Consider the following 27,798-nt stretch of genomic DNA (forward strand, 5'->3'; position numbering starts at 1 on the left):
GCTATTCGGCCAGCGCTACACAGTTTATCGTAAGGATCGTGATCCAATTCGAACAGGTAAAAGGCGAGGTGGTGGAGTGCTTGTCGCTATCTCGAAAAAGTTGACGTCGTCGCTCTCAAATGTTGTAGTTGATGATGATCTGGAACAATTGTGGGTACGCATTTCGTTGCAACATTTGACAGTCCATGTGGGGGTATTTTACCTTAGTCCAGATATATCTACCGACCCAAGTGTCATGGAAAGACATTTGACTTCAGTTAGTGCTACATCTAATTCGATGAACCATCGTGATCACCATATATTGTTTGGTGACTATAACCAGCCAAATCTCACCTGGAAACGAAACGATGCGCACTCAATGGTTGTCGATACAAATGAATTATCTTGCTCGATTTCGAGTAATTCTTTGATCGACGGGATGACTTTGAGTTTGAACGGTATGGTGCAAATTAATGGTGTAAAAAACTATCGGGGGCGTTTACTTGACTTAGTATTCGTTACCGAAGATACTGCGATGTTTTGCAACTTGGAAGAGCCTTGGATGACGCCACCGAATTTGACTTTAAAAGAGCAGACTTCGATAGCATAAATCATGCTCTAGCTACAGATGACTGGTCTATTTTAAGAAATGAGAGTCTCTATCTTCACTGATGTGTTAAAGCTACTGTTTCGTCGCTTTGTACCGCCTCCCCGAAGGCTACCAAAGCCACCTTGGTCAAATGGAAGACTGCGTTGTCTTAAAAGAAGAAGAGCTGCTGCATTACGTCATCATACATCTAGAAAAAACTCATGGTCGAAGCAGAACTTCGTACAAGCTAGCACTAACTATAAGCGTTATAATAAATTGCTGTACAGTAAATATTCCCAACGAAAACAGCATGACCTGAAACAGAATCCCAAGCGCTTCTGGAACTTCATCAAAAGTAAACGCAGAGAAGATGGACTCCCGGGAAATATGTATTATGGAAACGAAACTTCAAATTCACTGGATGAAATGTGCCAATTGTTTGCAACTCAACTTGTTCAGAAATCCTGTTGCTTACGCGATGTCCCAAGAAATGCAATTACTGTAAATATTTTACCATATAATGAGCATGACATCATAGTTTCATCAAAGAACTTAAAATCAAGTTTTTCGGCTGGTCCAGATGGTGTGCCATCTGTAGTAATCAAGAAATGTATAAATTGTCTTGCCAATCCCTTGAAAATTATTTTCAATTTGAGTATAAACCAATGTAAGTTTCCCGAAATTTGGAAAGAATCGTTTATGTTTCCTGTTTTCAAAAACGAAGACAAAAGAGACATCAGACATTATCGGGGAATTACTTCATTGTGCGCTGGATCAAAACTATTCGAGATTCTGATTGGAGACATTCTCTTTCGAAGTGTAAAACTGTATATTGCTCCTGATCAACATGGATTTTTCCCTGGAAGATCAACCTCAACTAATTTGACGGAATTTGTACCTTACTGTCTACGACACATGGAAGACGGTGCTCAAATCGATACGGTTTACACGGACTTGAAGGCAGCTTTTGACCGAGTTAATCATCAGGCCCTGCTAGATAAAATGGAACATCTCGGTGCCTCGTCCAGCTTCGTAGCTTGGTTAAGCTCATACTTGGTTGAGAGTCAATTGAAGGTGAAACTGGAATCTTTTGTTTCTGCTCCTTTCCATGACTGTTCAGGAGTACCACAATAAAATAATCTTAGTCCGCTGCTATTTTCAATATTCTTCAACGATATCTGTTTTGTACTACCCGTGGATGCAGATTACTATATGCTGACGATCTAAAGATTTCTTCCTTGTTGTGAGATCAATCAACGACTGCAGAGAGTTGCAACGAATGGTGTATTTGTTCGAAGACTGGTGCAACCGCAATGCATTGACAATCAGCGTTACGAAATGTTTGATCATATCTTTTAGTAGAAAGAAGCAGCCCCTCATTTGGGACTACAGTATGAAGGACGAACCGTTGCAGAGAGTATCGGCTGTTAAGGATTTAGGCGTTCTCCTGGACACAAAGCTACAACAACAACCGAGCACTACTCGAGCATTCTGGCAAAAGCTAATCGCAATCTTGGCCTGATGTTCAAATTTGCAAAGGAGTTTAAAGATCCCTATTTTCTGAGATCAATTTTTCTACACATTGATGCGATCATTACTGGAATCTTCAGCAGTTGTATGGAACATTACTTCCTTGATATGGATCAAACGATTTGAAGCAGTTCAGAAGAAATTTTTGCGATTTGCCTTGAGAGGTTTACCATGGAACAATCCTAATGAACTCCCTCCTTATCTTGAGCGGTGCCAGCTTCTGAGAGTAGAGAGTCTCGAAAAAGGAGGAATATGTTGAGGGCTGTATTCGTAGCCAAACTCTTGAAAGGAGAAGTTGATGCGCCAAATATTCTTGCTAGAATAAATTTTAACGTTCCTCGAAGAACTTTTTAGGAATGTGAACTTTTTACGGCTTGAACCTCATCGCACAGATTACGGACAAAACGAACCAATTAGAGCTATGTGTGTTATTTTTAATGCTAATTATCATTTGTTTGATTTTAATTTGTCAAGTAACATTTTTAAGAACAGACTTCTGAATCACGGCATACTGTAATATTTGTTTAGTTCATAAGCGTAATTTTCATGTAGACTCTAGGATGTCCGATGGAAGTAATCAAATACAAATACAAATACAAATTACTCACTTCTCATATCTCAAATCTGTATTGAAAATGGAATAGTCCAATTTAATCCACATGTTCATTCTTGCACATCTATTTGTGTTACTGCAGAATCAATCAGATTCCATGCTATCGTGCCATTTTGCAAAGTTGTACAAGCCATAAAGCGATAGATAAACTTGCCTTTGAACATTTTTTATGTAATGGCCATCAAACTATTTCATTTATCTCGCAACGCAGAGAACACACTATTATCACCTATTATGCAAACCATTTGAGTTACATAATGGTCATTAAAGTACCCATTTATTTGGTATGTAAAAGTAAGCCGTTTTATTACTCAAGCACTTTAAAACCATTTAACTGCAGTATTATGATAAGGATTTTTTTTTATTATTTACCGTTTTGACTCAAATTCCGAACATGACTCATATTCCGAACACTCGCGTTTAAATGGCCATTTTAGCTTTATTCGTGTATTTTTTCCATACGATCTTGTATTTATTTGTAATATTGATCCTCAGAACTGAAAACTGTTGAATTTTTTAGTTTTTAGGCGCTTAAACTCCAGTGTTCGGAATATGAGCCATGTTCGGGATTTGATCCAAAACGGTATTTATGAAGAGTTTGTATTTTCAATGGAGAATTTTGTTTTTTTTCTGGATTTTTTCTGCAACTGCAATTTTACTTTTAAAAATTGCTCATAATCATCCAGGTTTTTTGGAAAATTCTCCCTAGTTCGTATTGGATGCGAAAATGTGATATTTATTTCCTTCTTCTACCATAATTTCTTTATCGACAATTTCTTATTTTTTATAAAAAAAAATCTAATTCCTTTATGGAACTAATTATGCTACCTAAGCAAACCTGTAAAAATCTAAATTTATAGAATAAACGCTTTGAACTGAGGGGGTGAGAAGCAGAGGGATGTAAGTGACATTTTGGTCAAAATTGAGTTGGCCACAGCAAAAAATGCATTGATTCTCGAGCTTTGCGGCAATATGTTGATATAGTTTGTATAATGTTCATTAAAAATGTGAACATTCACAGAACTTCCATCCAATTTGTATGAAGCGAAAAAATATTGAAAAAAAATGCCCGTAATTTTCTCAAAACTAACTTTTTGTCACTTACACCCCTTTGTGTTTGACCCCCTCAACTGTAATGAGATAAATTATTCGGACTTACTCTATTTTTCACCTCGCACTGATGTACATTATATAGCGATATTTTTTTTATTAAAATTTGATTCTTAGAAACGACCGTTAATTTGGTAATGTTAACCCTACGTACTGGAGCGCATGCATGTATCGAACTAAATTAATTGGCATACGAATGCGAATGCTTTACTGTCTATGTCGTTGCCGCTAGTTACGAGAGTGTTGCTACGAGTGGCGCGTGAAATCATTAGCCGATCGACTGAACCCTGTACGCTACATTCCTCCCGCAATAATGAAACATCCACAGTTACGGGACATTTTTAGCACGAAACTCTATTTATCGAATTGAAGGAGAAAAATTGCATCGACCAATTTTCACAAATTCACATTCGAAATCATTTACATGAAGTACCAGCTTTTGATTGTTTCGTCAGCTCAATGCCCATGGTTCAACCACCAACATATTCAGTATAAGAAACTTCATTGCGTGCACCCTAATCGTAAGAGAAGTGTAATATCAGGCCACAACGGCTGCGAATATATGTTTGCTAATGTAGACACGACCGATACGACAGCCAGCCGACCGAGAACGCCATCATCGTACTGCAGAAGGGTATTGGTTTGTTTCCTCCGAAATGACTGTTCAATACGTCCCAAGAGCTTGTCCGACTCGGTCCAACGGAAGCATCCCTTCGCGGTTGATACACACAAATAGCCCATTAGAGTAGGGAACAAACAGTTTTCGTAATATGAGAAACAAGAAGTCAGTGACGTTACGGAAAGCTGGTTAGATCTCTGTCCAAGTGGGTAGCGAATGTTCATTTCATCCAGAACAAAGGTGTTCAGATATCACTTGAGTGAAAATCCAGGTGAAGTGATTGTGTGCGGCAGCCATAGGTCGCTATGCTTTCGGAAATGGTGCTATTCTAATTCATCTCTAAGTGTGATTCTTATACTAAAAATATATACCTAGCTAGTTCAGTGTTGTTCCTGCTCTACGTGGAGAAGTGTCGTTTTTGATACATCTATTCCTGTTTTGAAGTGTGAAGTTTTGGAACGCATCCCCTTGTGAAATTAGACACCAATCTTTACGTAAGAAAAATAAACATCCAAGCAAATCGTCACTGCTTTGGAAACGAAAAACCTTAATTGAATCAGTGATAGTCATTCTAACGCTGCACGGTGCAAAATCAGTTGTGTGGAAAACTCGTCCGATCGACAGCGTTATTACATAAAGGACAGAAGTATAAAGCATCACGTCCGTGGAGAAACGCGGCTATTTATGTGCATCGAGTCAATCACAGATCATCGAAACCTCATTGAATCAGTGTGTCCACAAGGAAAAAAATGCGTTCTGGTTTCGCAAAATAAGAAAATAGCACGAAATCCATCAGACGACTAAGAAAAATAGCTCATTTGCCAGTAGCAACGCAGTGCTCAGACGAAGACAGCCATATAGAACACAACACAGTGATTCACGACGTCAGCTGTCTGGCTCTCGTTGGTGGCGTGTGTATGGCATATTGCGGCGGTCGGTACTAGCGCGAAGATTATTGACCTCAAAACGGCAACCAGTGCATATATTAAAACACGGAAAAGCTCAGCAACACATTGGTTATCGGTGGGAACGAAACAGCCTTTCAATTAGCATCAACAATATCAGCTATCAGGTGAGAACGAAAAAAAATGTGTTGTTGTTCCCTATTCTGTGTTCTGTGATCGATATTCTCAGGCGTATAACCATTCGTATCCTATGCGCAATTTTTCTTACGCGTAAACATAAACATCATGACCCCACTAATTTGATGCTATCTTAGATGGCAGGCGGGTAGAGGCAGCTTTTTCTGGCCTGGTGTCACATTACAACCGGAATATAGCAGCAAAACATAAACCGATGAGGCGATGCAGCTATAATTGTATTGGCAAATGTTTGTAGACTCATTGTTCTCTTTGTTTTGCATCCCAACCCAATAATGTATCAGTGCAAACGCAAATCAATATTTGTGGAGCGATAAAAGCGAACGATTTTATGGCAATTTAATGTGGAAAAGGATTGGAATGGAATGTTTCTTTTTGTTAGTTTTTCTCGCTGTGTGAGCAAAATTCGTATCAATATCAAAGCGGTTTAACAACAAACATGTACTGAGGAAATATATTTAGAAGTTTTCTTGAAACAACAAGAACACCAGTGATCATGATGTCCATTCCTAGGTAGGGTATTGCCGAAGCTGACAACATGTTAAGTAGATTAGTATCTTTAGTATCTTAATAGCAGTCATCCAGGAACAGTCATCCTGCATGTGACACAACGTTGGCTGTTGTTTGTCTGTCATATCCACAAACAAAATGTATGACTACGCGTCTCCAACACTCAAGTGTCATTATTGCTTTGAACTTGTGAGTGGAATTTACTCTTCTTCATTCATAACGTCGGGCATAGAGTAATCATTAGAGTGTAGCGCAGTTGTATGGGACATACATAACTGTATATACATAGACAAAGAACTGAAAGAAAGAAATTTTTGCTGTTACGCCCTTTCCAAATGGTTGTCTTGAATTCTTGTGTCGCCGAAAGACTTTGTCGAAGAAGGTGCGTTGCTTAGAGTTATAATGATTCGAAGATTTGTTGCTCAAACCATGTACAAGAATCCTCCCAAAGTATACGTAAAGGCTATATCTACCTGGATACTTGGTTGGCTACAGCGTCGGTTCACCTATGCCTGGCGTATTGAAGAGCTCCATAATCGTCGGTCTTGGGCGATGTTCCTCTAGCTTCCCGAACGATCAGGGTCCCCAGGTCCCCCCCCCCCCACCGCGTGCAGCCAGTGTGTTCGTGACCATCCACGAAGTCAGCGGCCCCTATGTGGTTCTCTGTTGAATATTGTTTTCGCTATTCTTTCTTCCGACATTCGCACTAAGTGACCAGCCCACTGAAGTCTGCCGTATTTTATACGTTTCACAATATTTTCTTCTTTGTATACTTGATACAGGTCATGAATCATACGTCTGCGCCACACACCACTTTCTAGTTTCACTCCGAGTATTGTACGCAGCACTTTTCGCTCGAAAACCCCGAAAGCTCTCCGGTCCGCCTCTTTTCACGTCCTTGCTTCATGTCCATAAAGGGCCACTGGTAGAATCAAAGTTTTGTATAGAGCAAATTTCGTTCCCGTCTGCATGTTGCGGGACCTAAGCTGGTTACGAAATCCGTAAAAGGTCCTATTCGCAGCAGCAATACGTCTTTTCACTTCACGAGGAACGTCATTGTCACATGTCACGAGGGTTCCAGGGTAATCAAATTCTTCAACAACTTCAAACACATCCCCATCAAGCATTACCTCAGCACTAACACCTCTAGGTCTTCCTCTATCTCTACCAGCCACCATGTACTTTGTCTTGGTAGAGTTAATGGTTAAGCCTACCCTCGCCGTCTCCCTCTTCAGTGGGACAAATCCTCCACTACTGCTCTGCGATCGATTCCAATTAGGTCGATGTCGTCCGCAACGCCCAGGAGCATATGCGACCGTGTGATGATAGTGCCGTTCCTCTGCACGCCAGATCTCCTAATGGCGCCTTCGAGTGCAGTGTTGAACAATTAATTCGAAAGTGCATCACCCTGCTTCAATTCGTCTAAGGTCACAAACGACGTTGACACTCTGCAATCCGAATACTTGATTTCGAGCCATCCAGCGTTGCACGTATCAGTCTAATCAGTTTCGCCGGAAAACCATGTTCGGACATTATCTGCCACAGCTCATTTCTTTTTACTGAATCGTACACGTACGTACGTATGCTTTGAAATCAATGAACATATGATGAGTCTGCAAGTTGTACTCCCGGAATTTATCATGGACAATCCGCAGGCTAAACATCTGATCCGTCGTTGATCGGCCCTTAAGACAACCTGCCTGGTATTCGCCGACGAAGGACTGCTCAAGCGGTCTCAGTCTGTTAAACAGGATAAGCGACAGGAATTTGTACGCCGAGTTCAGAAGGGTGAAGGCTATAGGATCACTCCAAAACCGAACTTTTGATAAAAAGCTCGGAGGCCCATAGTATTATATACTAATCGACTCAGCACGACAAATTGAGGTAAAGTCTGTATGTATGTATGTGTTTGTGTTTGTACAAAAAAAAATGTAAGACATATTTTTTTGTACTTAGCTTTATCCGATTTGCTTGCAACAAGTTGCATTCAACGCAGAATCATTGCTAATTTGCTATTGTTATTGAAAATTGGCCCTAGGGCCCTCCTTAGCCATGCGGTAGGACGCGCGGCTACAAAGCAAGACCATGCTGTGCAGGGTTCATAATGCTCACTCAATCTCAGGAGCACATGATTTTCCCTCACGAAAGTTTTCGGGGAGAAATCGCTTTTCGGGAAAGAAAAACAGCCTGGAGAGTGCTAACAATTTTTCGCTCACTTCGATTGCCGCTAAACGTTGGTTTGCTCTTTTTCTTTCATATTCGAGTCTTTTCGTGGCATCATCAATGCAAATGGTAGTAGCTTATGTGGAACAAATAACTTAACGCTTTTATACAGATAGCGTGGTGGTGTGGCTAAAGTAAGCGCATCCCCACAGCTATTATTGTTACTATTCTGGGTTCGAATCCCGGCGCGGCCATACAATTTTGTAATTGTTCTGCGATAATTCTCGCGAAAAGTGAGTGAGAGGTGAAAGTAATGAAACGAAAAAGGATTTTCATCTAATAGGCAAGATTTTCGTTCATCTTCCAATGCTAATTCTAGAGAAAAGATTGATGGGTGAAAGATGATCCTCAACATAAACAACGAAAAAAGATTTTCCCTTGGCCCGAAAAACGCTTGCTTTGGTCTCATTGAAACGAAAAGTCGAAACCCTGATGCTGTGGGTTGCTGGGTTCGATACCCGGTGCCGGTCTAGGCAATTTTAACTGTGGAAGTGCTTAATGGACGCTAAGCTGCGAGGTGGCTCTTTGGGGATGTAATGCCAATAAGAAGAAGAAGATTGAAAATTGGCCCAATCGGCCATCGGGCTCCTGAGTAATTGAAAAAACTTTGATGTTTTCTTGAAAAAAAAACCCCTGATTGATCCACCTAGCAGTGTTTGTGCCTTTCTCGTACATTAGATATCCTAAAAAATGAGTGAGAACTTCTTAGCGTGTTTTCTTGTATATAACTCGTATTTTGGCCATACATTTTGATCCCATAGTCCGATCTGGCCAATTTTCAATAGGAAACAATGGGGCAGGACTTCTCGTCGAATGCAACTTATTGCAAACAAATCGGATCAAGATAAGTGCCTAAAAGATGAGTGAGTTTCACTTTGCGCACATACATACAGACACGCACACACATACACACAGACAGACATCATCTCAATTCGTCGAGCTGAGTCGATTGGTATACAACACTATGGGTCTCCGGTCCTTCTATCACAAAATCGTCTTGGAAGTGAATATATAGCCTTTTCGTTACACCCTGGTGTACGAGAAAGGCAAAAAATCAAAAACGATTCTTTTCAGAAACTGCTGCAATGCATTCAAATGAACGAAAATAAATGTGAATTGATGAAAATAACTGAATCTATCTCCCTAAAGTGCAATTTTGACCTCTCCTATGTGTTTTTCTTTTTACATCTCATAATACACGAGAAAGGCAACATCACAGCTAGATGGATTATTCTGGGTTTTTTATTTTAAATTTTCCTTCTTCCTTCTCTGATTTTTCTTACTTCTTCCTTTTTCGTTTTTTATTTTTTGCTTCATCCTGCCTCTTTACTCTTTTTTGCTTCTCTTTTTCACTTTTATTCCTTCATCCTTCTGCCTCCTTTATTCCTCCTTATTCCTTATTTTCTCCTTCTATCTTCTTTCTTCTTCTTTTTTCTTATCTCTTCCTTCTTTTTTATTTCTTCTTACTTCTTCCTTCTCCTTTATTTCATCTTCCTTCTCTTTTCTTTCTTCTTCCTCCTCCCTATTTATTCTTTCTTTATATTTCTTCTCTTCTTTCATTCTTGCCTCACTCATTCCCCTTCTCACTTCTCACCTCACTTGCCATATCTCACAACAAACTTCTCATATCTAACCTCCCAATTCTCACTTCTCACTCATTCCTCTCTTGTCATTACTCGCTTCTCACTTCCCACTTATCCCATCCCATTTATCATTTATCACTCCTCTCATCTCACTTTTCACTCCTCTTTTTTCACTCCTTACTTCTCATTTCTTACTTCTCACTCTTCTCTTTTCACTACTCACTTCATACTACTCATTTCTCATTTCTCACTTCCCGCTGCTCACTTTTCACTTCTCATAGCATAGCATAGCATAGCATATGTGATTGTACAAATCGTGGGTGGCTATACAATGCTCAATTCAAGCTCCATCTGGAATAAGGGCGAATGTCGCAAGAGAGGACTCTCCCCCTCGACCTCCCCTCCCTTAAATAAAAATGACAAGAAGCAGATCTCTCTGTGGTTTATCACCTCAGAACGAAAGAAAACAATGCGAATTTGCATTCTGAGGTGATAAACTGCAAAGAAATTCCCTGCCTGTCACCTCCTTTCAAATGAGGGGAAGTCGACGAAGAGAACCCTCTCCCGCGACACCCGCCCCCTTACCAGACAGAGCTTGAATTGAGCAATCTACTGTATATTGTCGCAAATTGGTACTTGGATTAGTACCTTTTCCTATACAGTAGCAGTTGTATACCTGGCCACGTCCTTACAATCACGGAAGGAAGGGAAGGAATGTTAGTTCAACATCTACTAGTGCAGATGCAGGGAACCCATACTACCGTCATAGATGTCTCGGGAAGGAAAATTTGTGTTAGTGGGAAAGGTGAATAATAGGGAGTTCTATTTGACAATATAGAGCGTTTGTCAATAACAGTATATGCTGTAAAAATAACAATATATATTTATCAATTTACTTACGAACCGTCCTAAGGGAAAAACAAAACAAAACACAAAATTTCGGCAAATCGCGCGATCGTTCTGCCGTCCGAAACAAGAGCCAACACGCACTCCGCGGCTCACTTTTCACTTCTCACTTCTCAAATTTCACTTTTAATTCTCGTTTCTCACCTCCCATTGGTCATTTGCCTTAATGACCGTTCGGCCTAATGGCATTCGACCTTCGGCCTAATCACCCAGCATCTGTAGTAAAGTGGTTTCTGCTACTTTTATATGTACAACTAAATTCGATTACATTTGAATTGCAGCAAGCAAACCAGTTCGAATTGTACTGCTAGCGACTAATGGTATACAGTCAAACCTCCATGAGTCAATATCGAAGGGACCATCGACTCATGGAAATATCGAGATGTAGAATAGAAAATCTTCGGAAAGCTGTTTGAAGGGACCATCACAGTAACCCAGCAAATATTGTTTAATGTGAAGTAATTTACTTCCATGAGTCGATATCGAGTCAAGAGCATCGACTCGTGGGTGTTTGACTGTACGTCTAATATTCAATAGCAAATATCCTTATTCCTTCTTTTCTTCTTCTTCCTTCTTTCTTCTTCTTTTTTTGTCACTTCTTTCTGCTTTTTTCTTATTTCTTCCTACTTTTTTTCTTTCTACTATCTTCTTCCTTCTTCTTTCTTTCTTTTACATTATTTTTCCTTCTTCTTTCTTAAATAGGGGTTTCTGCTACTTATATATGTACAACCAAGTTCAATTGCATTTTTATTCGCAACAGTGCGGTGGCACGTCATCATCGGAAGACCGTCGTTAACAGCAGCAGCAGTCAAGCGAAATTTTCTCACAAGGTTCGTTTGGTTGTTGTTAGTGATTGAAACGTGCATCATTATGTGAAGATCGGTTCTTTTCAGGATCACAATTTATTTTGTGAAGGAAGAGGATGTTTTGATGTTTTCTTTCCACAATGCGCCACTAACAGCCACCAAATTTTACTTTTTGCTGCTACTTTTTTTAATACTTTATTTTCGTGATTTTTTATTAATGTATAAGTTCATCACGTTATTTGCTGCCACTGTCCGACTGCGCCTCGAGGATTTTTCGCTAAGACGCCGCTATTTAGAATAAAAACTATCGCTACCTTCGTTGAGGTGGGATGATCTGCAGCGACCGCAGGGGCGGGAGTAAGCCCGTCATTCACGAACAAATCAAGCCTACCTAATAAGTATTATGCGGGCCTCGCCGCTTGGAAAAGGCGGGCACCCGGCTTGGCAAGTGTAACATTATTCGAATTGAAATCTTGCAGGACATTGGTTAATCTACCCTACTGCTGAGTGCAGACTAACAAAAAAATGTGGGATTGTTACATTTGGTTCATACTACATGCTGTGTATGCGCGATGCACCGCATATTATCCCCTGGCAGCAACCACCCCGACGACTACCACCGATTTAATGGTTTTCCTTTGAGACTGCTACCGGCGCCTTCGTGCTGCTGTGTCTGCTACACTGCGTAATTGAATCGAATGGTCCAAAAAATAAAAAATCCATCAAGAATCGGCTGAGATATTAACTTTCGAAGTCTATCATATATTTGTGACGGCCAACGATTTTCACAATCGCAATGTGTACCTCGGTATAGTAGTCATACGTCAAAAACTAAAAGATTGTTTTCCGAGACGCAACCGCCAATCGGGCTAATCCATTAATCCTTTTTAACCATTTGTTTGAGAAACAGCACATTTTAAACAAATTCTCACCGAATCTTTCGATTTTTTTAAATAGATCATTAGTTCTATGCAAAACTCAACGCCCGTTGCAATTTCAGTGCGCAACGGCAAACAGCATAATTGCTCTTCGAAGTGCGTGTACAATAGTTTCTAAAAAAAAAGTATTTTCAGGGTACGTATTTTTGAACGAGGATTCATTCATTCATTTATTTAGCTTACATCTAAACAAATAACACTGAATCAACAATTTGACGCAACAATACACGGTTCGAGGTCGCATCTTTCCATCCTCGAATGCGCCCACGCTCGCCAAGTCGTTCTGTACCTGATCTCACTCGTTGTGCTCCACGCCGTCCCGTACCTGCCGGATCGGAAGCGAACACCATGTTTGCAGGGTTACTGTCCGGCATACTTGCAACATGCCTTGCCCATCGCACCCTTCCGGCTTTGACTACCTTCTGTATACTGAGTTCGCGATAGAGCTGGGCGAGCTCGTGGTTCATTCTTCGCCATTACACACCGTCTTCTTGCACATAGCCAAAGATGGTCATAAGCACCTAAGATGGTCTTGAATACTCCGAGTGTTTGCAAGTCCTCCCCGAGCATTGTCCATGTTTTATGTCCGTAGACGTCTACCGGTTCTGTACATGGCACATTTGAAGCGGTCGGTGGTGAAACTTTTTTGATCGCAGTTTCTTCTGGAGCCCGTAGTAGGTAGGACTTCCACAGATAATGCGCTTTCGTATTTCAAGACTAACATTATTATCAGCCGTTAGCAAGGATCCAAGGTAGACGAATTCATCGACCACCTCAAAGGTATCCCCGTCTATCGTAACACTGCTTCCCTAGCGGGCCCTGTCGCGCTCGGTTCCGCCCACAAGCATGTACTTTGTCTTTGACGCATTCGCCACCAGTCCAACTTTTGTTGCTTCACGTTTCATGCGGGTGTACAGTTCTGCCACCTTTGCAAATGTCCGGCCGGAAATGTCCATGTCATCCGCGAAACAAATAAATTGTCTGGATCTGTTGAAAATCGATCCCCGGCTGTTACACTCGGCTCTCCGCATGACACCTTCTAGCGCAATGACTCGAACGAACTGGAGTGTTCGCCCGAAATTTTCACACGGTTTTGCACACCATCCACCGTTGCTTTGATCAGTCTGGTAAGCTCCCCAGGGAAGCTGTTCTTGTCCATAATTTTCCAGAGCTCTACGCGGTTTATACTGTCGTATGTCACCTCGAAATCAATTAACAGATGGTGCGTTGGGACCTGGTATTCACGACATTTTTGAAGGATTCGCCGTACTGTAAAGATCTGGTAGGTTGCCGAGCAGCCGTCAACGAAGCCGACTTGATAACTTCCCACGAACTCATTCACTAATGGTGACAGACGACGAAAGATGATCTGGGATATCACTTTGTAGGCGGCATTAAGGATGGTGATCGCTCGAAAGTTCTCACACTTTGGCTTGTCGCCTTTCTTGTAGATGGGGCATATGATCCCTTCCTACCACTCCTCCAGTAGCTGGTCAGATTCCCAGATTTTGACTATCAGTTTGTGCAGGCAAGTGGTCAGCTTTTCCGGGCCCATATTGTTGTGCTCAGTTCCGATACCATCCTTACCGCCCGCGCTGCGTCCTTCTCCTCTAGAATCTGTCTGCACTCATCGTCGAAGCAATCGTTCCATCGACTTCGTCACACATACCCGAAGTTGTTCTCCGCTGCGTCCTCAAGTCCAGTAGTCCTAAAGAGGGGCCCCATCGAGCTTACCCTCGAGATGCTACGCGTATGCAGTGGCAACATCAGGTAGCTTCAGTCGCTCTAGGTCGTACCGCGGCAACCGTCGAAAAATTGTTGATGACGGATAGTTTTGGGCGCAGTCTAACCATCACCAGATAGTGATTAGAGTCGTTGTTAGCGCCACGATATGGTACTTGGACGATGATCAGCCACCCCTAATATGGAGAATAGACGCTGTTGTGAGCCGCTCCTAACATGGAAAACAGACGCTCAGTAAGATTTGCACCTCCGGAGAGGAGCAAACCCCTTCTGTTCTGTCAGCATATGACTATAGTTCCCACCCGATCTTCCCTAAGGTTGCTCGTATCCCGGCCAGCGCCACGAGGATTCAGAATATATAAAAATCTCATTTTGGCCAAAAATGTCACATATGATGCTGCCTCTAAAACACTTTAGTGACCCTAATTGTTCATTAAGACCATTTAAGTGTCAGATGAATGTGTACAAATAAACAAACAAACATTGCCTTATTTTTAATATGAATTGAGAATCACTCATAGCCTTTTATTAAACGGATTGACAGAGCTTCAGTACATTTGAATCAATCAAATCAAAGAAAAATCAACCTTGTGCATTATAAATTGAAAATTCTGATAGATGCAATTCTCATTATTGTTTCAATGCTTCGAAATTATGTATTCTACTCAAACAATGCGAAAGTGTATTTTCATTTCCTGTATTAGCAATGGGATGGGAGTTTTTGCTACTGCTAACTAATATGAATCAATTGACTGCTATCCGAGTACTACTATTCTGTGTACGACCAAGTAAAGAACGAGGAACAAGCATTATCAAGGATACAGTACTTTATTCTGATAATGATATACAACCTCACAACATTGACGTCCTCAAATGATTTTCAATGCAAGTGTCTTAGAAACTCGATATTGATTCGATCACTGAGATTGATTGAAATTCAATTAGACACATTCCTTTCGCGCTTATTGCCAACACCAATCCAATTAATCGATATCAGTTTCTAATTCATGCTTGGAGATAGAAAATGCCGTTTGAAGTGAGGTCGTTATCTTTGCGGCACAGTATAGATGATGCGGCTATTTCTGAATATCATGAAGAGTGATGGCGATCATACGACAATGGTGTCAGAGCTTAATTACCGCAGGCTTGTGCCAAGGCCACGCAGTTGTATTTATTGTCAATGTCACGATACATAGATAGGAATTCGCTCCTTATTGAATGTGGCGCAAAAATTGAGGTAATAAACTGAAGATTTTGGTTGCCGTTACTGGCGATAGGCCGAAAGTAGAATGCAAGAGAGAAATGAGTACATTTTGACATATCTACGAGTATGACCAAAAAGAACGGCAGTGTGAGTTTTCGTCTTCAGGCTCGACGGTCAAGTAGTGTTTTTTTCAACACTGCAAACTTAGTGTTCATTATGCACTTCCACAGTTAACACCTGTGAGGTTTTTAGGCCAAGTTGATGCGTTTACGCCCTGGGAAGTTGAGAAAATTTCCAACCCGAAAACCTTCTAAACGGGATTCGAACCCAGTCACCTTCAGCATGGCCTGCAAAGAAGAAGTAGGAATCTTAGATCCATCCCGAGCAGGACAAATTAACTCAAAAATACCTCATTCTGTTATTGATACCGAATTATAACGAATAATAATTTGTTTGGTATTGAAATACCTAAGCATGTAGTATTTTGCATATTTATTTTTGGTATTATTGTTTGGTATTTTACCTCTTATGCAAGGCTAGTTCATACCAATTTTTGTTATCGAGACCATCGTTCCTGCTCGGAATGGAAGAAGAAGAGGATGAATTTGTAAACCCAGAAACATTGTCACTGAATATGTAAGGGCTGGAGTGATTACATGCAAGTTTATCTTTCCTCAGCAATTACGTTGAATTGCCGTAGATTAAAGATGCAACTTATCATTCAGATAAGCTGATTAAAGTACGACAATGAAATACCTTTGCGTTGTGAAGAATCCGGTATTGTGACCAGTTGAGATATCTCTACGCATATTTGCCACCTCAAGCTTATAATTTCAAATCACATAATAAAATATACAGCGATGTGCGGAAAATACCTATGTGACTTATGCGGAAATAGATTTTCTGAAGGGATAAGAGAAGATGATATCTCTTAAAAACATTGTTAATCGTTTAGGAATAAAACAAATATTTCAGTTCCAATCCAAAAGAGGCTAATTTGTTTCTTGATGCTGTACTGGTCCACTGGGTGTTGTGTAAATATTCTGTCTGTTGTTTTATGCTAGATATTAAGTGTACAGTTTGAGCGACCTCTGGTTTTAGACTGGAAATCTGTCTTTTCTTTCTTCCTTTTTCCTTATTTTTCTCAATTCTTTTCTAATAAATTTTTCATTTTTCTTCTTTCTTCTTAATTCTTGATTACTTATTTCTTCTCTTTTCTTTCCTCTCTCTGCTTTCTTCTTCCTACTTTCTAACTTCTGCTATCTTTATTCTTCTTTCTCCATTCCTCAATCTTCTTTCTTTTATATTTCTTCCTTCTTTTTTCTTCTTTCATCTTTCTTCTCTCTTTTTCTTCTTTCTTCTTCCTTCTTTCAATATTCTCTTCCTTCTCCATTTTCCTTCTTCTTTCTTTCTTCTCAATCTTTACTGCCACTTTCTCTATTGTTCCTTCTTTTTCTCTTCCTCTTTCTTTCTTCAATTTCTTTCTTGTTTCTTTCACACCTTTCATTTCTCGTTTCGCACCTCTAACTTCTCGCTTTGCAATTCTCACTTTTCATTTCGTATTTCTCAAAGATTTTTTTTACCGATCGGCCAAACGGCGTTCAGTCAAATGGCGTCCGGCCACGGACCCTAAACCGATCAGGCTGCAGTTGGAAAATGTTATCAGAAAAAAATAAATAAAAAAACCTTCGATCTAAATTTAAACTAGCAACAGGTTAAGGCAACAACTGGATATGTATTGGGCAATGTAAGTACGAGTACGATTCCCTGCAACGACGCATCTCCAAAATTATTGTTTTCAGCGATGATCAGCTCATAGAAACGAAATATCCGGCAGTTCGTCATCACCTCATCACTATTGGCGGATAAAGGTTGCATGAAGAGGAAGAAGTCGAAGAACGACATTTAAAAAAAATGCACGGGAAAGCGTACGGATTTTTTTAAAGCTCTTTTCAAAATTTCTAGAAGCAATTTCATTGAAACGGTCTTGCAGTTCGTTGTTGGAGTGAAATGATAGCTTTTCGATACAACTTTGATGTACGAGAAAGACAAAAACATCACCTAGTCTTAATCCTCTGAGCGATCCAAAGATATTCGAGACCGTCCATGAAACCTGAATTCATACATCTCCGAGTTTTATTACCACTATCTGGTACATATGATACTGAGACTACAACTCAGTCTAAATACTTTTACAATAAGATTTTTTTTATTTGCCCGACGTTTCGACACTTGGATTGTGTCTTTTTCAGGAGCAATATTCTTCTTGTTTGGTGTAGAACGGGCTTGGTGGTCATATGGCTACCGCTTCTGCCTCATACGCAGGAGGTCGTGGGTTCAATCCCAGGGCCGTTCCATTCCTCCTACTTTGTATCTTTCATATATTTCTCATGTTCTAGCAATCGCTAGAACTTGAAATGGGCTTTCATACCGTTTCCAGCTTCTATTCCTATACCTACAGCTTGATTAGTTCTAGCAGGATACTGTTAGAATTTGAAATGAGCGACATCCAATTAGAATATACCACTCTTTCATTACTATCCGTTAACCAAGACGAACCTCTGCCATAAAACCCAACCCAGATTCCAATAAAATTCCGCAGGCACTCGTGGCGAGTGCAGAGGTGTTCTCGGCTTGCAGTGGGCGAGTGACTGCATCATCAATTCCTTCCCATCCCCGATGACCGTGAAGGACGTGGCCAGCGCCGTTATCGACCATCCAAAATAGAGCTCTCGGACTGTGCATATTGAGGTTGGAGAGCAAATCCCATGCTTCCATCCATTGGTTCCCTGTGCAATTGCGATTGTTCTGGTCGATCACGGAGTAGCAACTACGAAATGCACGGTCATCATGCTCATGCTCATGCTCAGCAATATTCTTCTTGTTTGCTGTAATTTGAAGAAGAAAAAAATATAACGTACGGTGGACTCTTCAAAACTGACAAAAGTTTATTTTGATTATGTAATAAGCAATTGACGTCAGAATTGATTTAGATTGCTGCTTTAGATTACCGTTTCACCCAACAATGAACAGTTTTTTTCATAGAAAGTTTCGATCGAATGATTATATGTCCGCGCTAACGAAATCCAAATTATAGTTTTGGTTCATATGAGCATGACCTATCCTTATTAAATCAGTAAACCTGTCAGAAACCTCCAGTAGAATTGTTTATCCTTTTTATCAGATAACAATGTAACAACTCATTTCACTGGTAATGTTGTCAATCAAACGCAAATACCTTCTCTGAGAAAATGTGCTATTCACTCTGTTGCGACATTGCACCTTCTGGAATAACTAGATAGACAAAACAGTTTGTCATTTGGAAACATAATAACTATGTGGTTGGAGGACCCATGGCAATATGTTTTCCAAGTAGAAATAATCTACCTTAATGAGCTTACAGTTCGAATTGACAACAATGAGATATTTCAGATTGTTACGTCCGTTCATCCACAGTTGTTACACATCATTAAAAATTGATTGCATTGATTGATCATAGTCACATCGCTGTTCCGTGGCTAACCTCATCCTTCAAAACGGGTCACTGCGAAAAGTACGCTGTGAATGTTTCTAAACAAATACTGAAGCAAACATCCTATCCAGGAATCACGTTTCAGTAATAGACCGCTAATTGAAGTGTGGCGTGATAACGCGATGGAAAGGTAGACGGGCGTGAATGCTGCAATGAAATCAATGCCTTCTGTTGATATAAACAACTGCTGTACCGTCAAACAGAGTGACATTTATCAAATTTGAAGCCGTTATCCATGGGAAAATATAACAAAGGAAAAAACTGAGTTCACCCCTTTTTTTTAAAAAAAAAAAGCGCATCACACTGCTTCAATCAATTAAAGTCAAAAACGAAGTTGACCCTGCCATTCGAATGCTTGATTTTGAGCTATCAATCGTTGCACGTATCAACCTAAACAGTTTCTCCGGAAAACCATGTTTGGACATTATCTGCCGCAACTAACCGTAGATCGTTTGACATAAATACTCACTTCCAAGTTTGAAAAGTTTGATCGGGATTTCGTACTTCTTTGTTATTTTGATGCCTTGAATCTTTTTGAACTGATTGTTATGGGACCATCCCCAGTAACATTTTGGTTTTATGCTGTTTTTATAGAAGTCATGAAGAGCAAATAAGGGTTTTCATAACCGTTATAAAACTTAAAAAGTTACTAGGGATTGGTCGCTTTGCAAACTCAGATCAGCACGGTTTTACTGCTGGACGCCCAACAACTCAAGCTCTATCTGGTAAAAGGGCGAATGTCGCAGGAGAGAATTCTCTTCGTCGACTTCCCCTCTTTTGAATAAAAGTGACAAGCAGAGGATTTCTTTGCAGTTTATCATCTCAGAATGCAAGTTTACATTGTTTTCTATCGTTCTGAGGTGATAAACTAAATAGAAATCTGCTGCTTGTCACTTTATTTAAAAGAGGGGAAGTCGACGAAGAGAATCCTCTCTTGCGACATTCGTCCTTATTCCAGATAGAGCTTGAACTGTTAACATGACATCGCCCACTGACAGTATGATTGAACGAGGGCAGATGAATGACACCGGTAACCTTCGATGTTGATTTCGACCGTACCTCCTCGATCGTCAACAGCGTGTTCGATGGCTGATGTCCACGTAGCGGCTTTTTTAGCACGCCGCATCCACGCAAAGTACCCAGCATCTAATGGAGTAATGCACACGTATATGTACGTGTAAATTTCCATAAATAATTCAATACCTTAGACAATTTTTAATTGTTTATGGAAATTTTGGATTATTTAGGAAAGTTTTGTATTTATTTATTGCTTCTACCTGCACTGATTTCCACGTGCGCTGTCAAAAATTTTAAAATAATAATAGTCATGAATGAAGAATGTAAAAAGTCATTGATTGAATACAAATTAATTAACAAATGATTTAATTAATAACTAAGCTCATGAAATACCTTAAAAATCAACGACTACAATGCTTTCCTTTTTTCACATTCTCATTTCAGTTTATCATAACACAGCAGTAGCAGCAATGCGAATTGATTCACAATTGATTTAATCACTATCGATCCAAATACCGATAAACTCCACATGTGTCTCAGCAGAGGCGACATTGGCTAGAAAGTCGGTGTTCTCAAACTACTTCTAGACGAAGTTTAACAAACTTGTTGACATCGAAAGTAAAGCACGCGTACACTTATGATTGGCTGCGTGATACCGACTCGGAGACGGACTTCGGACGTGGACGGCGACGCGGACGACGGGTGGTTTTGGCCATCACCGGTGCCAGCGAAGGCGGTGGCCCGAAATTGATTCTATGAATAACGGACAACAACAGTCCTCCATCACTTTCGACGGTTGATTGACAACGAGGCGACCTGCACAAACAGTCCCTTCAACCGCATCCACAATGGGTGAAGAAAGCATCGAGTGTAACGAGGGCAAACTGATTACCAAGAACGGTGGATACAGCCCGGTCAAGCAGTTGGAGAACGGTGATTTAGCCAGAAATGATAGCCAGAAAAAGATAGGTAAGTTTAATTCACTTGATTAATATTTTTATTATACATGAAATGCCTGATTTCGAACCATCAATCGTTGCACGTATCAGCCTAAACAGTTTCACCGGAAAACCAGATCGAACATCGGATTTCACCGGAAAACCAGAATCGAACAGATTTGCAGAAAGAATGATGAAAATTTACCTTACTCCAACGTTTGATTGTTCAGTTTATGCAGTGTAGAAATATGTAGGGTAAACATGGACAATATGCACAATCAATTTGTTAGATACACCCGATTCTGTTTTTACTCGGATTTTTTTTACACGGCCGTGTAAAAAAAATCTCATACAAAATTTTTGCAAAGTTGCTCCCTTTTGTATGATTCGTCGAGAAATCATAAAACTTTTTTTACACGGAACTCATCCCCGTGTAAAAAGAATCAAATACACTGGAACAGAAATGTACAGGTTTACAGGTGTTTTTGTATTATTTGATCAGATAATAAATTGCAAGAACGGGCTTGATGGTTATAGCGCTTCTGTTTCATACGCATAAGGTTGGTTCACCCAAAAAACAAATCTTACATTTATTGTATAAAAACTTTGGCATATGTAATTCTGCAAGGTTTTAATACAAGAAATGTAAGCTTTTATACAATTACTGTTTTAAAATTATACAAAATTTAAAAAAATACAAAATTTATAAAATAATTGACAACATTTTATACCAGGGTTGCCCAACGTACGTCCCGCGGGCCGTATGCGGCCCTTGGCTCAATTTTGTTGTGGCCCGCGCACCGTGGTATAAAATACTTCATAACCGGCCCACAAGTCTATTTAGTTGCTCGAGAAGCTTCTTTTTAATAATTTGTTCATAAATACTGTAGGATATTACTGATTTAAAATAAATAAATCTGGTATTATCGAGCCCTTCATTTTATGTGTTCCAATAACTTCTTGCATTCGTATTTGAAACAAAATATAATATTTTACATATTTTAAAATGGCTGGATTGATTATCCCGAGAGACCCAATGAAACGAAAGGTTAATGTGGAACACTGCGTTTTTACGTTGAACAAAGGAAACTCGGTTCGCTTAATTTGCTCGGAAAAGTATTGCTGTGTTGGACGAAAATGATCTGAAACGACATTACGAAAACAAACATCCTACGAAATACGATATTTACACTGAAGTAGAAAGATAACAAATGTTTAGGAAGCTTTAAAAATAAAGTGCTCGTTTAATTTAAATTTCCATTATTGATTCAATTTTTTGGTGGAACAGTGGATTATTATCGAAGCAACACTGTGACAAACATGAAGCCGGAAAATGCAGTACGGGCCAGTTTTCCTTTTAGTGAGATTCTAAAAAAACGAATGAAACTGTTCTAGCACGAAGAACTTGTTAAAGAATGCACATCGGCTATTGTCGGCAGCGTGTGCCCTAAGAAAAAGTCTCCTTCAGTAGCATTAGTTTGCCTTACTCACCATGTAGTAAAAGTTCTTGAAGAAGATTTGGAAAATACGTTTCGTGGGAAAATCGCCTGCTACAAATTAATGTCTCTCGTTATCAATGACAATACTGATGTTGAAAACATGGTGCAGTTAGCTGTCTACATCAAATGATCATCTTCAAATCATAGAGGAATCGGCAACTTTGATCCCAACGAGTGGAACAACTACCGGAAAAGACATGGGAGGAGCTGTTAAGACCTGTATAAAAGGTGCTTGGACACTCCTCTAGAAACTTAAGTGACCTTACAACTGATGGAGCAGGCACTGGCGATGACGGGAATGAAGACTGGAATTGTGACACTTCTAAGAAAGGAAAAGCAATCACAGTGGTATGGTTATACTTCCCCGCACATTGCATTATCCACCACGAGAATTCATGTGTGAAAACAATTAATATTTCTAAAGTACTAACGCTCGTCATTAAGTTAATAAACTTTATCAACTCAAGGCATCCACAACCACCAATTCTAAATTATGTTGATGGAAATGGAAGCAGAATACGGAGATTTGCTGTATTATTGCGTAGTTCTTTGACTAAACCGTAGTACCAGGCTTGAGAAATTTTATTCCCTTCGGAACGAAATCGCATTATTGTTACAAGATAAAGAAAACCAAATGTTTGAACTGGATGGACGAGTGACTTAGCTTTTCTGGTAGATATTAGCAAACATCTCAATGACTTGAACATAAAGCTGCAAGGCACGAATCAACACGTCAAACTTTCATTATCCAACATTAAAGCTTTTGAAACGAAATTGACGCGAAACATTTTGGCACAGTTTGTTGCTGAAAACTGATACATTTCCCTCATCATGTTGATTTTAAAGCCGAATTATCGAGAATAGGCAACAATTTCATGTTTCTCATTGAATTGTCACCCAAAAGACCTGTACGTAAAAAAATAATTGTTAACGCAATTGAACCGTGTTTTCTTAAGTTTTGGAAAAATAATGTTTGAATAATTCTAAAACATTCAAAAAAAATTTGCCAAATTTTTTTTTGACCCGCCAGCAGATGTTAATTCTGAAAATTGGCCCGTGGCTTGAAAAGGTTGGGCAGGCCTGTTTAATACACTTTCTGTAAGGTACTTATGCAGAACTGTATTTAAATCTACCATCCGCTGGTTGGATGTATCCATATCTATAAATGTAAGTCGAACAAGTAAGCAATGCTCAAAAGCTTCACAAGATATTAATATCTTGTAAAGATCCTGTTATTTATACCCATTGCAGGGAGTTAATATCTTTTTGGAGGAGCGTATTTTTCAATTAACTAGCTGTATGTACCCGTCCTTGCCCGAAGTTTCCAGTTTGATTTGTTGTTTTTTTTTACAACCGTTAAATGATAAAACCTATTGGTCAACAAAGTAATTGTGTTTTGTTGTTGATACTTCGTCATTTGATTGAAAGAAGGCAAACTTTACTTTTGAAAACACTGACAGACTTTTAAAGAAGGGATCAAACCCACCATTGTATTATTCCTGGCAAACACCTACTTTTAAAGAAAGAATCACCACATCCATCATTGCTTAGTTTCTAGCACCACTTACCACTGCGGCTTTATTCCAGCACCACTCAGTTAAATTACTATTTTAGTTAAAACAAAAAAATATGTTGAACGCCCGTTATGCCAAATGACCATAACTGTTGGGAAGATCCATACAATTCGTTACGCAGAAATAGTCATTTTCAACCTCCCCTTTCCCAATCGTCTCTTTTTGTATGAACCCCATAGAAAAATTTTAATAGATCGTCACGCTTCTCGAAACCCCTATCCCCCTATACTGCTGCTAACCGCAAGTCGAGCACATCTGTATATGGGCGTCCGCTATTAGCGGCAGTATAGGCGTGACGTACTTTGTAGATGGCCCCTTTGAAGATGTTCACATATAGGGCCATTACGTAAAATAAACTTAGAGTAGAGTGGGGCAATAGTACGCACTAAGTTTTCAATCTATCATGTGGCCCTTATGAAGCAAGCTTCTGCATATCAAATCAATAACGATGATTCATATACTCTTCCTATATATTACCCACGTAAAAATATCGAAATTATTGAGATTATTTCTAGAAGAACCCTTATTGCAAGACACGTGAAAAACGCACTGCGCATAGCGTGGGGTAAGAATACGCTTTTTTTCAATCGTGTGCTTTAAGTAATAACACACACATAAAATCTCGGCCGCTAAGTGTTATACACGGCTGAGCCTGTCAAATAAACGCAATAGATAAAAAAGAGTATTAACCAAGGATGTTATCGATCATTTAGTAATCTGCCTTCGATCATTTAGTAGTTTTTCAATAACTCATTCCTGAGGCTACATTTCAAAATGTGTTGTAAGGTGAACTTCTAGTGCAAAGGCTTATCTACAACTCTGCCTAACAGTTAGTTGTTTGAGTTTCACTAATAACGGAACTATAGCGCTAGTAGCAGTATCTTAGACTAAATGATTGCATATTTTGTTATCATTCAGTATAAGTATAGCAACTAGCACCGTAATTCCTTAAGCAGTGGAATTCGAACATCGGCCTGTTAAGGAGAGTTGTAGGAAAACCTTCGCACTAAAAGTCCACCATACAACACATTTTGAAATTTAGCTTCTGGAATGAGTTATTGACACTGACACTACTAAATGATCGAACGCAGATTACTAAATGATCGATAACATCCTTGGTATTAACACAAATAAAAACAAATAATTATGTCTACTGTTTAAAGCTATATTGTTCTTCAGTAAGATCAACATTGGAATATTCATCTGTAGTTTGGACACCTTACTATCAGAATAATATTTTTGTCCCAGCTGAATTTCAACGTCAGCCAACCTTAATTCTAGCAAACTCTTTTGCTCAGCGGTGCCCGAACGAATTACGGGCACCTCGAACCATTTTTGAACATGTAGGGACACGGCAGGTATTTCCGTCCATCATCATAGGGGCTAAAAACATCGAAAGGAACGTCCTTTTGCTAAAACTCTAATAGGGTAACCGTACCCTTAGTGGAGGTAGCACCAATAGTGGAGGTAGTGGGGTTTTAATGAGATTTATCATATTCATACACGTTACGATGGTTTCAGTTGATGCGTCGTGCTTTAAATATCTTGTTAAATGCAACTTATCTTAAGATTTCGCTTGAAAAACTATTGAAAACAATGATTTTCCTTAACAAAATTGACTCCCTTGCACCTATAGTGGTGCAACTGTACCAATAGTGGCGAGTCTCATAAGAAACCAATGGATAGCACCACTATGGGAACCAAAATTAATTTTTACCGCCACTAAAGGAACAGTGTACCCATAGTGGTGCAAGCAATATTTGGTAATTGTTGATGTTAAATGACATCTATCTAATTTTTGTTAGCAAATTTATTAGTTTTTCTATTGAATAAGATATTAAAGCTTTAAATTTCCCATAATTATCAATTTTTAAAAATGTTTTTCCTTTGTGGATCTACTAATACCTCCACTATTGGTACCGTTACCCTATAGCAGAACGTATCTCCTGAGCTTACGATTTGATACGGATGAGTTTGTCAAAAAAGTTTCTCTTTTATTGGTTTTCAAGACTATGACGAACAAACGAAAATACCTGCCCTAACCCTACAGAATTTTCAATCGCTGCTCAAATCAATTCGATTTTCGTTTGAGTCCTAACACTCTTCGGAAAATGAAGAGATCCGAGTGTGCCATGGTTGTGGACGCACGTAATTTTGTTTTCGCGTCGGTTTGGCTCGTTTTCGGCATTTTGCAAGATTCGGTGGGTGGTGAATCGGGCTACGCCACCCAGCCGATTCTGTGTTCTATTGATGGTGATTTTTTCTATTGTGTTTAGTGGATTTCGTAGATATTAATTACGATCGCGAAATGTATGAAACCTGAAGCGCGTATGACTACATACAAATTGTGAACTAGCATATTTAAAGTGCTGTTCCTGCAGGCTTCAATCTGCAAGGCGAAAGATTAATTTGGTGAACGTGTTTCATGTTGTTTTTCCTTTGTAGGCTATAGAGGGTAGTGGGTAGGATAGGTAGAGGGTGCGTGGTGGGATCGAAAGAGGTCATATGACGAGCTTGTGCTCTTCCATTTGGTTCCGCTTCTTTATTGTGCGTTTGGCGGATGCGTGTTTCGGCCTCAGCAGTGGGGCCGTCTTCGGTGTCTCGTGCTTGATTCGACTTCAAGTACGAAGTCGAGTCGAGTGCGGGGCGCTGGAGGCGGCCCTGCTGTTGGGGTCGTGGTGCGTGTCTGTCGGGGATGCAGTGGGGTGGTGGAGTTGGGTGGAGTAGTGAAGACTATGACAAGTAATTACATTCCACCAAAAATCTTGGAATAATTTTCGTACCGGAAGAGGTGTTCTTTCTGTTCACTTGTTTTTACTTCTACCACAACTGAAGTCTTTTCTGCTGTATTCATCTCACAACACGCTAATAAATTCTATAAATTCTATTTCTATTGGTCGATTCGTAGGTACAGTCAATCAAAAGAAATTTTGCTTAACTTTTCAAAAGGACCTAGGTGGCATTTTTTTCATGAATTAGTTTGAGTACTGCAATCAAAAGCTTTCATGTTATTCTGTTGATTGCGCTATTCAGATTGGTTCATGAGGGGGGGGGGGTGTTGTTTGTGTCCTTTTGGAAAGTTAAGCGAGAAATCTTCTCTGTGGCTTTGAACAGTGAAGTGCTTATGGAACAATTAGCAAGATCTGTAACACACACGTCATTGGGAATTGAGATAGTTGTAGTTATTGATACATTTTGATATCATTCGATGTTTCAAGGTATCAATTTTTGTATTAGCTGTCAATATACAATACACAATAGAAATACTAAATTGCTATATGTCGCTGAATGATTTTTTTCAAGTTTTTACTCAACAATGTCAAACAATTACACATTTATCTTAACCGCTAATAATTATAGACCATACAGAATACTAGAACATATTAATGAAAATATTTCTACACGATCTCTCTCCGGTCTCATTTTTCTCACCGTGTATAGGTTTACTGCTCCTTGAATTAATCTCATGTACCCATATCAATCACCATCAAAATCAATGAGTTGGAGCTCAAACTGTTTTGTTTTCCTCTAAATGGCTCTACATTTCAACTAGAGCTTGGCATGTTTTTCAACTTATTAGTATATGCATTGTGCTTGCCACACAAGATACATTTATTCCAGGGTGTCGAGAATGTTTTCCACCCGAAAACATGCTAGACCGGGATCGACAATCGAACTTGCAAATCTACGGAATGGTTTTCCCACGCATTAACTCGCAAGGCTAAATGGAAACCATTATCTTTCTTTTTTCGTTTCAATAATAAAACGTCACATATTGCGACTAC

The 27,798-nt window shown here is 39.6% G+C and overlaps 1 protein-coding gene across 3 annotated transcripts in view; it reads left to right on the forward strand.

Annotated features, from left to right (window-relative positions):
* Positions 1 to 4,474: 4,474 nt before the first annotated feature.
* LOC134205166 (monocarboxylate transporter 12) overlaps positions 4,475 to 27,798 on the forward strand; it is a 52,911-nt gene continuing 29,587 nt past the window's right edge. Inside the window, exons 1-3 of one of the 3 annotated variants that reach the window (XM_062680157.1) lie at positions 4,475 to 4,711; positions 4,816 to 5,512; positions 20,447 to 20,971. In XM_062680157.1, coding sequence (XP_062536141.1) covers positions 20,851 to 20,971 — 121 coding nt within the window. In that variant the 5' untranslated portion in view covers positions 4,475 to 4,711; positions 4,816 to 5,512; positions 20,447 to 20,850. Of the gene's footprint in view, positions 5,513 to 20,446; positions 20,972 to 27,798 lie in introns of all 3 variants that reach the window. The other 2 variants (XM_062680158.1, XM_062680156.1) reach the window with 2 other exon arrangements.

This window comes from Armigeres subalbatus, chromosome 1, assembly GCF_024139115.2.
Source record: "Armigeres subalbatus isolate Guangzhou_Male chromosome 1, GZ_Asu_2, whole genome shotgun sequence".
In the NCBI taxonomy this organism is placed as follows: domain Eukaryota; kingdom Metazoa; phylum Arthropoda; class Insecta; order Diptera; family Culicidae; genus Armigeres; species Armigeres subalbatus.